Here is a 14,275-nt window from a genome sequence, read left to right on the forward strand (position 1 = left end):
ATACAACTTGGTTGTACTATCGAAACTGAAATCATGGGAAGATAGTTTAGTTGCATCGTATCTTGTATTTGTTGGTAAATAATTATTGATGTTTTATGCAACAAAACATACAATTGATATATTTAAGTTACAATTAACTGTCACTCCATAGTTTTCATTAATTCTTACTATGAGATATATACGACATACGCAAACTTAAAATCATTAAACAGTAAGCACACACATTAATGTAATAATGCCATTTTTTACAAAAGACAAACAAATTCATCGATAGAAACAAATATTGCAAATTTGTATTCATAGACTGAACGCCTATTTTCGTTTTCCTTATTTTAAAACTTCTGGTATTGTAAGTTTACTGATTAACAACGTGTTCTCTAATGGATATTTTTAAAATAATAAATCATTTACACAACACCCTAAAACATAACCCTTTTCTCCTGTCACGGTTTGGTTTCAGCTTTGGTCCTTTTTGGTTTATTAGGACAACAACGTTTGAACTAATGTATCGATATTGTATACTAGATTGTCTACAAGAATTTGAAATTATAAATGATCAATTTTATGATAAACTTGCAGTCAGATATGTTAACAATGAAACCTAAATTTTATATTCTGTTTACTTCATTAATGTCAGTTACAAATCAAGAACTTTATTTAAGGAATGATTGTAATATTTTTTCTGTCTATGAAGAAATAACATAAAAAAATGTGGTGCACTGAATAAAGCGCGGTAGCGGGTTATTTAAAAGTGTGAACCACATTTTTAATATTATTTCGAATAGAGTGACAAAATATTACAGTTTTTTCTTAAAATTTAATTCTAAATTCCATTTTAAACCGGGGTTAATCATGAAAAACGTTGATGACGTCATGTTCACATGACAAAATTGTGTCTATGATATGATAAACAAAACGACGTCAGCCAATCAGAAGACGCGTTACATCTAAAATTAAATTATAATTTGATGTTGCCTAGTGAATGATGTTAATTCTAAAAGTCGCATTTTGATAAATAAAACGGTACATGTATAATACAACTAGTTGTCAGCCTATAATGTACATTTTGCGATTTATTAATAATACACTTAAAACTGCTTCTAAAGGGCTTTTATGGATTTGCCTTCGAAAGGAGCGCTTAAAGCCGAACATTTGCAGCCACGGATGTATACGAACCGCCAATATAAATTAAACCATATGATATATAACATTACACATAAACATGTATATTTTAAATCACCTGTTATGTTATGTTATCATGTTAGTGTTATATTCAACAATGCCATAAAAGCTGAAGGTTTGGCTAGCCGCAAAACCAGGTTCAACCCACCTTTTTTATAGTAAAATGTCATGTACCAAGTCTGGAAAATTGCAGTTGTTATATTATAGTTCGTTTCTGTGTGTGTTGTACTGTCGTTTTGTTTTTTTGTTGCACTTCAGTGTTTCTGTTGTTTCGTTGTTTTCATCTCATAGTTGATGTGTTTACCTCAGTTTTAGTTTGTAACCCGGATTTTTTTCTCTCAATCGATTTATGTCTTCCGAACAGCGGTATACTACTGTTGCCTTTATATATAAACCCCTTCCCAAGAAGTTTAACATGTTTCCGATACAGTTATACGCAAATTCTACTATACACTTAGGGCAATTAATATATTTATGAAAGAAAAACGTATAGAATATGAACAATCCAACTAATTTGGTAGGATGACTAGTTGAAATATACGTGGAAGCTTTCTTGTTTTCCGAATTCCAAATTGAATGAATTAATAACCAGTGATGATGATTAAAATGACCAACGTTGATGTGTATGATAGAGTTAAACTATATTTTATGTGATGAGTGTTTTAAGAGGTTATTTTGAAAGGAGACTGCAATCCAGCAATTATAAAAAAATCCTTTATCAAACTTTTCTGTAAAATAATATTCCTGTAATGCTGATGCAGTCACAAAATAACAACAACAAAATAGTTTTCTCCTGTTTATAACTATCAAACAAAACAACAGCATTCGAACAGTTACAATGTAAATAATTTGACTTCTTTTGTTTCGATTTCGATATAAGCAAAAATCTCAAAGTTTGCTGTAGGAAATTTAAACGCAGTTGATAATCAAAATAGGAGGAGCATTTTACCATAGATCAGGAAAACTAAATGTTACTACAAATATTTATAATGAAAAAAGAGATATTCTAAAATGAATGTAAACGGAGCCCTTCTTTTAACCTGTTACCATCAAGCAAATTGGTTGATCTATATAAGTAGATTTTTATTTTGACATACGTACAGCTTAAGGTCGACGAACCTCATTTGTATTGGTTAACTCATACCTACACCCTGGTACACAGTAGTGGTTTTGCTGGTTGTGTCAGGCAATAATCAATTATGTTCACGTATGTGTGAACTTGCTGTTGTGAAGATGACAAATGTTGCCAACTTACTACACACTTAGACAGAAAGTCAGAAATTGATAACTTTACATAGAATTCAAAGTCTGGTGAATCATTCTCCTCATTATTACTATCATCATTACGATGTAGTATTGGTTAAAACAAGTAAGCTATGTATCTTGTAGTTCACTTTATTTTTAATATTTTTACCGATTATGTCTGTTTGTTTTGTTCACGCATCGTTCTAACTCGAATAATTACAGCGCCCCCTTACGGTCATTGTCCTCCAGAGGGCTTGAAGACAAAGTGATCATTGGACGCGTCAGCCCAATACAAATTGTATTGACCAATCGCGGACAATGACCTTTAGATTATGCGCAGTCCCAATTTCCGGCAACATCACGTTTGTTTACAAACATGGAGATCGATAGCTATCTAAGTGAAATAGAGGATAAATATATGTTTGAATTCAAAGATAAACAAAAAGAATCTATTGAAAATATACTACAGTTGAATGATACAGTTGTCATTTTACCAACAGGCTATGGTAAATCACGAATTTACTTCCATTTACCGGAGCTATTTGAAAAACTGTCCGGTGAAAAATCAACAGTGCTAGTTATTTCACCACTTCAAGCTTTAATGAAGGATCAGATCTCTAAATTAGAACAATTAAATATAAGTGCAACAGTAGTAGGTGAATGTCAACCAGATAAAGGCGTTGTTGAGAACATTGCTGCAGGGAAATATTCCATAGTCTTTTCCTCGCCTGAGGCAGCCCTTACACCAGGATTGTGGCGCACTAGTTTGACCAAAGGACAATTTCATAGTCATATCAAAGCAGTTGTAATAGATGAAGCCCATTGCATCACACAGTGGTAAGATATTATTTTTAACATTGCTACTGTCTATTATGATAATGAGGAAATGTGTACATGTACAGTATGATTGATTTTTTTTTTAATTGCCATTTGTTTGAAATATCCTTCCAAGGCTCTACATTTTTTTCTTGGCTTTCAACAATGAGAAAAAAAAACATATTATATTGTCGGCTATTAAAGAAAAATTTCTTACAAGTTACAGACTAGATTATAACAATGAAACCTATGAAAAAACAAGGCATGCCAGAAACAATTTAACAGACATGAACCAACAACAGCAACTGAAATGCTGGTGTCCATTTTACATGTATATGCTATGTACAACTACATGTACCACTATTAATAGATTAAGTTAAAAAAAAACCAATTGCATTGTAATGTATATTTTTTTTGCCATTATTCACTGAATTCATGCAGTGATGTAGCCTTTCTTGTGCTAATAATATGTTAACGACTAACAATCATTCATTCATTCTTGACAACTTTTTATGTTAATATATTGATTTTTTATTTTTTCTTTGGCAGGGGTGGAGAATTTAGAAGACATTATGACAGACTTGCAGAATTACGTTCAGTTGTGCCAGAAAAAACTCCTTTTGTTGCCCTTACAGCTACCTCAACCAAATCCATGCATTCAGAAATTTTGAAAAAATTGCAGATGAAACCAAATGGGACTAAGACAATTTCAAAATTACCTGAACGCACCAACATAACATATTCATTGAAAAAGTCCAGCAAAAGTGTCCATGAATTAGAGTGGCTGTTAAAAGACTTGAAAACTAACTCTGTAAAAACAAAGAAGACCGTCATATACTGTAGGAGTATTCTTTCATGTGCCGATTTGTTTGAGTACTTCGTAAGTGGTATTGAACACAATAGAGATATTTTGGATAATAGACTTGTAGCAATGTATCATAGGTCTACAGCAGAAACAAACAAGAATCATGTGTTGAATGAGTTCCCAAATGAAGATAGTACCATTCGAATTGTGTTTGCAACAGTTGCATTTGGCATGGGAGTTGATATTCCTGATATTGAAAGAGTAGTTCATTGGGGAGCACCTCGAGGACTTGAACAATTTTCACAAGAAAGTGGTCGAGCAGGCAGGAATGGCAAACCTTCACAATCTTGTATATATTTCTCCAGCTTTGATACTGCTAAAGGACGTTGCAATGAAGGGGTGAGAAATTTGTGCCAAACAAAGGAATGTATTAGACTTGAGTTAAATAGATATTTTGTGCTAGACAATGATGAGCTTCTTGAACAAGGTAACCATGTGAACAGCACAAAACCTTTGTGTCAGTGTTGCAGTAATTGTCGGTTAAATTGCACTTGTGGTTGTTGTGTAGACTTTGAATTCTGTAATATACATATATCACCTGAAAACAATTTTGAATCAGATCCAATTGCCAGACAATTCAATGACCAGAAATTAAAAATTTTGAAGGACAATTTCATTGACTTTAATGATTACTTATGTGAAGAAGGCCTCAACCGTCAGCTGTCATTTGACAGCAAATTCATTGACTGTTTAGTAGAGAATGTTTCTTTCGTATTCTGTGAAGATGATATCATTTCACTTGGACTTTTAGACCATGACCTTGCAACAGAAATTCTCGAATTAATTGAGGAAGTTGATATGGAGTTTTGATAAATGTTAAATTGTGCATTATGATATATTTAATTTGATTAAGTACATGTTTATGTACTTGTATTAAATATTTGACAACATGATGTATCTTTTTTTTGAAGAAAATCAAAATATGAAAATCAGATGACAATGTATGTTGTATATTATTGGCCTTGCCAATGAGCATATGATCTTATATGTAATGAGTATCTAAAAGCCACTGTGTGACCTTTAACAATGAGGATATTCCATAACTTTAGTAGATGTGTCGTCAGTTACACTATAAAACCCAACTTGACAAAATGCAGAACAAATCAATCAACTTATCTATTCGTCTCAGACAAAAACTACCAATGAAATCTTTCAACCCTTTATATTTGATTTATGCATGGAAACACTATAATCAATTGACCAAAAAATAAGCAGATGTCATATGATCGCCAATGAGAACGTAGCCAACCAAAGTAATTTGAAGTGAATATAAATGTTGATTCTTACAAGGTACTGTAACACAACTGTCCAAGGTTACAGTGAGAGTTGGGATCCAGCAAAGTTATTTTAGGTTCAATATAGCTTACTTTGATGTGCGAGTCAAGGTTCCATGTTGAAGGCCCTGTTGTTACGGAAAAATTCTTCTGAGTTCATGTAATTACAACTGTAATATTTGGATGAAAAGTTGTCTCATTGGTCATCATACCACATCTTCTTATGTTTAAATGGTCTTTAAGGGTCGCTGTTCAGTAACTACGTATACTTGTTTACAAAACTCTAGATACATGTAACCATGAAAACATGACTCAGTTATCAGTATCCACATGATCCAACTGCACAACTTTAGTACAAGAACAAAAAATTGGTGTTGAAAGACATTTTATTAACACAACAACTTCATTTTAAAGTAGCATCAAATATATACAATCATATGAGAATTATACATGGAAAATGCCAGAATAATACAAATAAAAATGGTCGACTGAGCGACCAGCAGTTAAAGTACATGTATAGGTACAATGTACATGTATCACTTATAAAATATCAGATAGGTTCTTCAAATAGAAAAATGCATGCATTCAATGCAAAGTTGAAAAAAAGTTTAGAAGACAGCATGGATAAAAATTACAAAAACTTCTGTGGTTCATGATCAACAAATTAAAATCTGAACCAAAAGACTGGACTTACATAAAATGATTAATATTTAATGGATTGATTTTTTAAAGACCTATATGCACAATTATTGAATCATATATATATATATATACTGTTTATCTTAGTCAGCACTAATCTTTTCAATCGTAAAATGGAACAATATACATTTATGCAGATTCATATACACGAAAAAGCACTATTCCTTTAATTTTAACACTGAATTCTGTTTCAATAGATAAACTATTCAGTTATTCCAAAAGTATCTCTTGTTGAAAATATTTCTATACTGGCACTAAATAAAGATGTATGGTCACAATTGGTCAAAACAAGAATATTTACAGCACTATTTAACACAACAATCGCAATTAATGAAAAAAATAACAACTGATTGAATATTAACGATAACAACCTACTTGTATTGATTTAACCAGAGACCGCATAATTCTTCATCACCATCAGTTGAAAAGACAAAAATATTTACAGCACTATTTATTTACAATGATCACAGTTAATTATAAAACAAAAACAAACAAGTATTTGGGATCACAAATTACCAAGCACATCATGTCTTGATTTAACCAAAGGCAGCAGAATTCCAACAAAGCAATAAAATATCACACCTCAAGAGACTGTAAAAAATTGCATATAAGACTAGTAAAAAGAAGTTTCATTGCATACAAAATGAGTATTATTACATGATCACATAAAAAAAAACCCAAGGTACATGTAACACTATATATTTGAATACAAAACATGCAAAATGTAACTCATTAAAAAAAAACATGTAAAAAGGATAACAAACAAAATTGCACTATGGCTTCAAAATATTGCACTGAACTTTCACCATCACAATTAATAACTTCATGTGTACACACAGTATTCTAAGTAAATTTCTACACAGTTCAACACATTTGATATGAACGACTACGCTGGTATTTTGCAAATGTTTCTTTTTTTGATGTTAACCACTGGCTCAGTTTTTGTCCATTTACCTTACTTGTTTCATCATTTATAATATTTTGGAAGGAGTGGTGACAACGTCCTGGAATTTTATCAAACAAATTCTCTTTTGCTAGCTCTTCAACTAAAGAGTTGATGTCCTTTTGAATCGATGGTTTCGAGTTTGATGGTCGACCAAAAAATTGCTGCAAACCTTCTGTGTAGCTGTCAATAAGGTCATTGCAGCCCTGCAAACTTCTACCACATCTTTGAATTAAAGATGATGACAAATTTCCACTTAATGAGTTCAACGAATCTTTTGCCCGCATGTTTAGAAATTCCAGCGCCAAATCACCTGGTACATTTTTTCCTGCCCCACCATGAATGTTCACACCCCTGTTGTGACGCAATTGGTGTGCTAGCTTTGGTGGTAGAAGTGCTAACAGCTGAGCTTGTAGCCGGAATGAAAGAAGACGGTATTTTGTATGGTTATTTTGAGTATATTTAAGAATGTCTAACCTCCACATACGCACTAGACGATCACCATCATTTTCTTTAGATGCATCCTCTCTAATCCAGTCGTAAAGACCATCTCGCAACAAACTACATGAATAATTTAACTTATGGTCTTCTGTTTCAGCTTTATTAGAATCAACTTTTTTGGTTTCTTTCTGCTTTTTGTTTGTTTCTGGTAATTGTAGATGTTGTAAATCTTTGTATAAACAAATATTTATGTGTTTTTCCTTACACTTTCCATTGATGGCAAATGTCTTAGGGCAGCCTGGATATCCGCATGGTACTCTATTATTATCTGCCGTGTCGTGGCCATTCTGTTCAAGGACAAATGGTTTGGCAACAATATATTTATCAACAATGTCTGATGACAACTTTTCCAGAAATTTTTTCTTTTCCTCTTTCTTCATTGTGTCAATTATTTTGTTGATATCATCTACACTTGTCAAATTCAGGATTTGTAACGCTGCTAGGATAATATAGCCCTTTGTCACAAAACGTACAAAATCTCTGCAGTCATTGACAGCATCTTTTACCTAAAATACAAAGTTTATAATTTTAGAACAATTTCAAATATAGGATAGTGTCAATTATAATCATTTATTCTGGTTTTCTTTAATGCAACAATAAATTTTAGGCAGATCTATAAATTAAATAATTTGTTAGTATTCAGAGTAACAGAAACATTAGTTTATTAAGACAGACAATATAACATAGCTTTATAATTTTATGAATTGAACAGATATTTCCAAACATGTTTCTCATCATTTACAATTACAATTATCTCCTGCACAAAAAATTATGGTGAAAAGCAACTTTATTTAATGAATTTAATAGAGTGGCTGAGGAAAAGCAATATATGTAGAAATTTTTATCATTTCATCTTTGTGTTTATAATTAAATGTACTTACAACTGATTTAACACCTCGGTGATCAAATTTGTTCCTAAGCTGAAATAGGGTTCCTTTTTCGGCAGATGATGTTCCTTTAAAATGTAGATTATAAATTTCCTGAAAAATAAACAAATTTTTTAAAAACCCAACAAAACCAAATGATGACTGAAAAAAAAATAACATACATGTAAGTGTTTACAAACATTCTGTAAGTGTCTGTCCCACCTTAGGAGCCTGTTATTCAGTGGTTGACTTTGGTTCATGCTTGTAATTTTTATCCTGCCTGAATTGTTCTGTAATTACTTTGGCGGTTAGTTTTCTAAAATGAATTGTTACATATATTTAAAGCAAACACTACATTATGGATTTTTCTCATTGTTGAAGGCTGTACTTTTGCCTACAGTTGCTAACACCCACTTCATTTGAACATTGGTGGATATTAGTCTCAGTTGCAATCATACCACAGCTCCTTGTTTTTAAATTATCATTTTACATGTACATGAAACATATATTTTTTCATCTTCAATTACATAAGAAACATACCTGTAAAGTTATGACATGACCATGCCAGTCTTCACTCTTCCAAATAAATCCTTCCAGACGGTCCTCTTGATTAACTCCATCAGCTCTTGCCTTTTGTGCCGCATCACCTCTTTCTACACTAAGAGCATCTCCCCCTAACAGAAGTGGCATCATCTTCCGCTGTCCATCTCTCGGCACATACTGTTGCAGATGTTCAATAACTTCAATCATTTCTTCTGTTTTGTTTTCATCTTTTTCCATGATTCCCAGAGGTACCTACAATGAAGATATATTTTTTGAATTTGAAGAAAATATCTTTATCAAAAATCAAAATTACATGGACAATATATATATAAAAGTTGTAATCTAAAACTTAGAACAATTACTAAAATTTCAAAAAAAAGTCTATAAAAATATATCAATTAAATATTCACAAATATATATATATATATATCAGTTGTTTAATTTTGATGTTAACTTTTATTTCACGACAGATGTACAAATGTATTCATTATTTTCATTAATTAGCTACATTGTAAACTGTGCATACTTACAATAACACTTTTTTTCTTCGACTCCTCTGTATACTGGTGGGGAATGTGGTAGGTAACAAATTCTTTACAGTCCTTCAAGGCTGAAATATGGTCGACTAATGCCCTTTGAATAAGTATATTACAGTCTTTGTATAGTGCCTTGTAATCTTCTGCATTTGGAACAAACGCCTCATTTGGGACAGACAGTATGTCTGCTTGTGGGTGAACAGAGTCTAAATCCTCTGATGGTGCTCTGTCTTTCACTGCAACAGAATGGACTAAGTTGAAAACTTTGTTTGATGTGTCCATTGTTTTATGTCGTGCTTTTGTATTCATGTTGAGGTTGTCCATTATAATTTGAAAAGAAGGTTCAGTTGTTGAGTTAATATCCTTGGAATTTACTGTTGTAAAAGGAGAGTCAGCTGCTGTTAGTTCAGTGATAGGTTCTTCATGCTGGGATGTGTCAGCTGGAATTGGTGTAGACTTGACCATGTTGACTGCCTCTATAATACATGTAATACAATTTATTAATAAAATGTCCATTTTTTAAAATATACAAAATATTTAACATTTTCAACACACATCTTTTTGACCACATTCGCATATATCAATGTACAAATATACGGTATACACTAGTAGCTGTTTAAAATTAAAAATTATTTCAATATTAGATTGGTTAAATCTTTCATAAAAATTCCATATGCTTAACTACTTTTCATAATAAAAATATAACATAAGTATGCTAACAGAATAAATATGTTATTCTATTTGTTGTCTAAAGATTTTACCAGAATCAAGATATCCCGATATAATAATAAATGTTTTGTAAAATACATAAAGTGTAACTACATTTGGTTTTACTTGGACAATCATCTCATTGGCAATCATAGTACAACATGTACCACATAATACATCTATATTTTTATAATAAAAAGTATGATTTTGTTTAATTAACTTATAAAAGAAATGAAGCTGGTTTATATGTACCTTTAACTGATTCTTTATAACTGGGTGTTGTCATTGGGCATGGTTCAGCTATGAACATTGGCCACGGTGATCCTTCATTTATAGAACTGGGTGTCGTCATTGGACAAGGTTCAGCTATGTACATTGGCCACGGTGATCCGTCATTTATAGAACTGGGTGTTGTCATTGGACAAGGTTCAGCTATGTACATTGGCCACGGTGATCCTTCATTTAAAGAGCACTCACTCATTATGTTTGCCTCGTTAAATCTTGAACCCTGATGTAATCCTGAAATGCATAATAGGAATATGAGTTTTTTGCATTCTTTCGGTATCAAATAAAATGGAAAGAAAGTCAATCAAACATTAACACAGTCACAGATTCATAAAATGTGCACAGTTACATTGAATCACCTGGAAATAGTAAACATGATAGTTGAAATCTGTATGCTTTAAAATTGACAACTTTCTTAACCAAAAACTTGAATTAAATTTAAACACTCAAATACATTACATACAGTTCATGTAAACCGAAACTCTTGGTTGAAATAAAAAAACAAAAAACTTTTTAATGAATTAATATAGAAATAAAAGCTAAAACTTATCAACACTCTTCTTTTTAAAGTATTGTATATAAAAGCTCAAGAATTAAAGTGAAATCAGTTTCCCCTACGAATGTGCTGATAAAAATGGGCAAATTGTAATACCTGGTTCTGCATGCACTGGTTTCACTAGTACTGGTGTCTGTACAGAAGACAATGAGGATTCCATTGATACATGTACTGTAGAATCATCTTCCAAGAAAGTGGACAAGGCATAATTATGATCATCTGAAATGATGTATAATAATGATAAAATAGTGAATTGCTCATATATGTACATGTAGAAATGTGGTTGACAAATGAGCATATAACTATTTTCCATGTACAAAATATGTATACCTAAACATAAAGTTAAACATAAATGTATACAATCTATTTAAATGTTGAAGCATCCCTAATCATGCCCATGGACTAATTTGTCACTCATAAATCAATTAATGTACATATAGGCATCAAATTATACATGTTATAGTCAGATTAACATGTGATTAAATGGATACTTTTAAACAAAGATGAAGATTGTCTCACTGGTAATACGTAATACCACATCTTCTTTTTGTGCAATTTGTCCAATGATTGGTGTTAGCCTGCCTGCTCAACATACATAATGAAAAATATAACATACCTAATAACGTCATATCTTTGTCTTTATCCTTTGCAGCAGTAGCTAACTTTTGAGACCACATTTTTACTGGCAGGTCAAAGTCCTCACATATAACATCAACATGTCTTACTGCAGATTTGTATGAACTGCTCAAACCAGCTCGGTTGAAGGAAGTGTACACCTAAATAATAGAAAAGTATCTGTTAAATACATGTGCAATGTCATGAATGTGCATACACTAAAATACATATTCATTTCGTAAGATATAAATGTACCAAAGAATTAATCATGTTAATAGGTTAATGTTTACTATATTGACATTTTTGTTTTTAATAAAATTCAACAATGTTGAATATAATTTTACATTTGTGACTGTCTATTCAGTATCTTTCATCCTATATTTTCTAATTTTTTCATGGACATGTATTAATCTAAATGAGGTTTTATTCAAGCTTTATGCTCAATGTTAAAGGTTGCTATGTCGCCTTCAATGATAAATAACTGCTAACATTGTATATCAACAGCATTTGATCTTCCATAACAGTTGTCTCATTCAGCTTAATATCACATATATAAATATACATGTATAATTTATATAAATACATGTACATGAACAAGAACTGTGAAAGATTTAAGTTTTGTGTATGTCCTTAAATTAATCATTTTTGTACATACCTTTGTTCGAACATGACCTCTGAACATCAAAATGCTATTTATCACTTGTAAAGCTCCCATATGCATGTTTCTGTTAAATAACAGTATTGCCACACTTGAAACAACACGAGGAAGCTGCTTCAATTTACTAGGTCCAGCAACTGTATGAAGGAAATCCATTGTCAGAGGACATACACTTTCCAACTGTTTGCAGGCAGTCTTCCATGAAAATTGTTTTATGTTTTTTGTTCGTAGGACACAATCTTTGTATTTGCATATTTGCTGAATCTCTTGACTTATCTTCTTTTTAATGACTTGGTTGAGGTCTTTCTTCAGTTCTTCAATTTGAAGAAGATGATTCAGAGCTGTTTTGTACTGTTTTAATACTAGTGCTCGGCATGCTAGTTTGCTGTGGCCTTTAAGTACAGTATTCCTTGTACTGCCTTTAAATCCAAGTTGCACCTGGAATGAAAATAAATGTATTCAGTATTGGTCTAAAATCCAAACATTGGGTTAACATTAAAAATAATTAAGGAAATACATATACAGATGATTGTACAAAGTACCTACATGTACAAATATTGTAATACATGTACATACATGTAATTCAGACATTTAAAAAAAGGGGGGGGGGTGTTCCAACTTTATGTCCCCCTTACAAATGTATATTAAATTGACTAAATGTACGTTGTCGTTGATCTTTATACCAAAATTTTTGTTAATAATTTTAATGTATTTTTCACGTTTATATTGTACATGTACATATTATTAGAGATACAAGTAAAGTCGTGCACTCTTCATCAAGTAATTGAGTATGATGATTTGGTGCATGTAGACCTAATTTTGTATAGTCATGATAGTGATGTTGCAATATTAAATAAGACTGAGGCTAATTATTTGGAAGGCTAAGCTTACATGCCAAATAAAATAATAAATGTACACAGTTACACTTTTCTGGGTTGTTATATCCTCCTCAGATCATAAATATATTAAAGCATACCTTAACTCTTGGCCCAGGGCTTGCAGATATTTTTTTCTTGGTTGTATTTGGGGTCTTCCTTGGTGAATTTGAGAAATTCAATCTCCTTCTGTTTGCTTTTGGTGTTGATGGGGTAACTAATTTCTTTCCCTTTGGAGTACAACCAGATTTCATTGGAGTTAGGCAACTTCTTGGTCTCTTTTTAATTGATGAAATCACTATCTCCACAGGCACAGACTTATCATGGTGAACTGGCAATGATGTACATTCTAGATCTGTTTTGATGTTCTCAAAATTCAGGGAAGCAGCATTCTTCAAATTCTCTGTAAGATTGTTGAAACGTTTCTGACTCCTACATATACCCTGTAATGTAGCAAAGCACTTGCTGCACACATAACAACTTTCTGCACTGTCAACATAACAACGAAGTGTTTTTTCTGCAATCCCGTATGAAAACGATAGAGTTTTGACAATATCAACATCTCCCTGAAGTTTATCAACATTTCTCCTCACGTCTTTAGATGAACTGAACACGTGTGAACAGTGAAGACAGGTGCTTCGGGCCATCGCTCATGTTTACAAACATTTATTTCAACTCCTCCTACTTTTTGCGCCAATTTCTATAGACAATAAACCACAATGCAACTCGTTAATTTGAACTTCCGGTTGACGCGTTCTGATTGGGTATGCATTCAGGCGTTAATGGAGTGATCGAAGTGATCGTAATATAACGACTGGATTATTCGGGTTAGCATCGTTCACTCCACCATTTTCTACATAAAAAATGCCTGTTACAAGTCAGGAATATAACAGTTGTTATCCATGCGTTTGATGTGTTGGAGCTTTTGATTGTGCCATTTGATTTTCCTCTCAGTTCAGTATTTTTGTGTTTTTGTATTATTTTTTTTTATTATATATTCATGTTTTACATAATGTGTGTTTCTTTTATATAAGATGTCTTATTTTATACTGTAGCAATTCGATTCTCTGAACATGGCATATGAATATTTTTACTTGTCTGTATAATA

The 14,275-nt window shown here is 32.0% G+C and overlaps 2 protein-coding genes across 2 annotated transcripts; one reads left to right on the plus strand and one right to left on the minus strand.

The window, feature by feature from the left end:
• The first annotated feature begins 2,658 nt into the window (after positions 1 to 2,658).
• Positions 2,659 to 4,998, plus strand: LOC139528732 (ATP-dependent DNA helicase RecQ-like). Its single transcript, XM_071324874.1, has 2 exons — positions 2,659 to 3,264; positions 3,793 to 4,998. The coding sequence occupies exons 1-2, from the start codon at positions 2,804 to 2,806 to the stop codon at positions 4,916 to 4,918; spliced, it is 1,587 nt and encodes a 528-aa protein (XP_071180975.1). The 5' UTR covers positions 2,659 to 2,803; the 3' UTR covers positions 4,919 to 4,998.
• Positions 4,999 to 6,107: 1,109 nt separating this feature from the next.
• LOC139528731 (uncharacterized) lies at positions 6,108 to 13,992 on the minus strand. Its single transcript, XM_071324873.1, has 9 exons — positions 13,269 to 13,992; positions 12,290 to 12,730; positions 11,636 to 11,795; positions 11,116 to 11,238; positions 10,431 to 10,697; positions 9,465 to 9,946; positions 8,932 to 9,186; positions 8,407 to 8,505; positions 6,108 to 8,031 (listed from the first exon to the last, which is right to left on the minus strand). Exons 1-9 carry the CDS (start codon positions 13,812 to 13,814, stop codon positions 6,946 to 6,948), a joined length of 3,459 nt encoding a protein of 1,152 aa, XP_071180974.1. The 5' UTR covers positions 13,815 to 13,992; the 3' UTR covers positions 6,108 to 6,945.
• Between the last annotated feature and the right edge of the window lie 283 nt (positions 13,993 to 14,275).

This window comes from Mytilus edulis, chromosome 6 (assembly GCF_963676685.1).
Source record: "Mytilus edulis chromosome 6, xbMytEdul2.2, whole genome shotgun sequence".
NCBI classification, from domain to species: Eukaryota; Metazoa; Mollusca; class Bivalvia; order Mytilida; family Mytilidae; genus Mytilus; species Mytilus edulis.

What these genes read in the sequence shown, in the direction of transcription:
- LOC139528732 (XM_071324874.1), top strand. Translation starts at nt 2,804, where the DNA reads ATGGAGATCGATAGCTATCTAAGTGAAATAGAGGATAAATATATGTTT. An exon ending in GCCCATTGCATCACACAGTG is followed by an intron (nt 3,265 to 3,792) that starts GTAAGATATTAT and finishes TTTCTTTGGCAG; the next exon opens with GGGTGGAGAATTTAGAAGAC.
- LOC139528731 (XM_071324873.1), bottom strand. Translation starts at nt 13,814, where the DNA reads ATGGCCCGAAGCACCTGTCTTCACTGTTCACACGTGTTCAGTTCATCT. An exon ending in GAGGTCATGTTCGAACAAAG is followed by an intron (nt 11,796 to 12,289) that starts GTATGTACAAAA and finishes TCTATTATTTAG; the next exon opens with GTGTACACTTCCTTCAACCG. An exon ending in ACCGAGGTGTTAAATCAGTT is followed by an intron (nt 8,032 to 8,406) that starts GTAAGTACATTT and finishes TTTGTATTTTAG; the next exon opens with GTAAAAGATGCTGTCAATGA.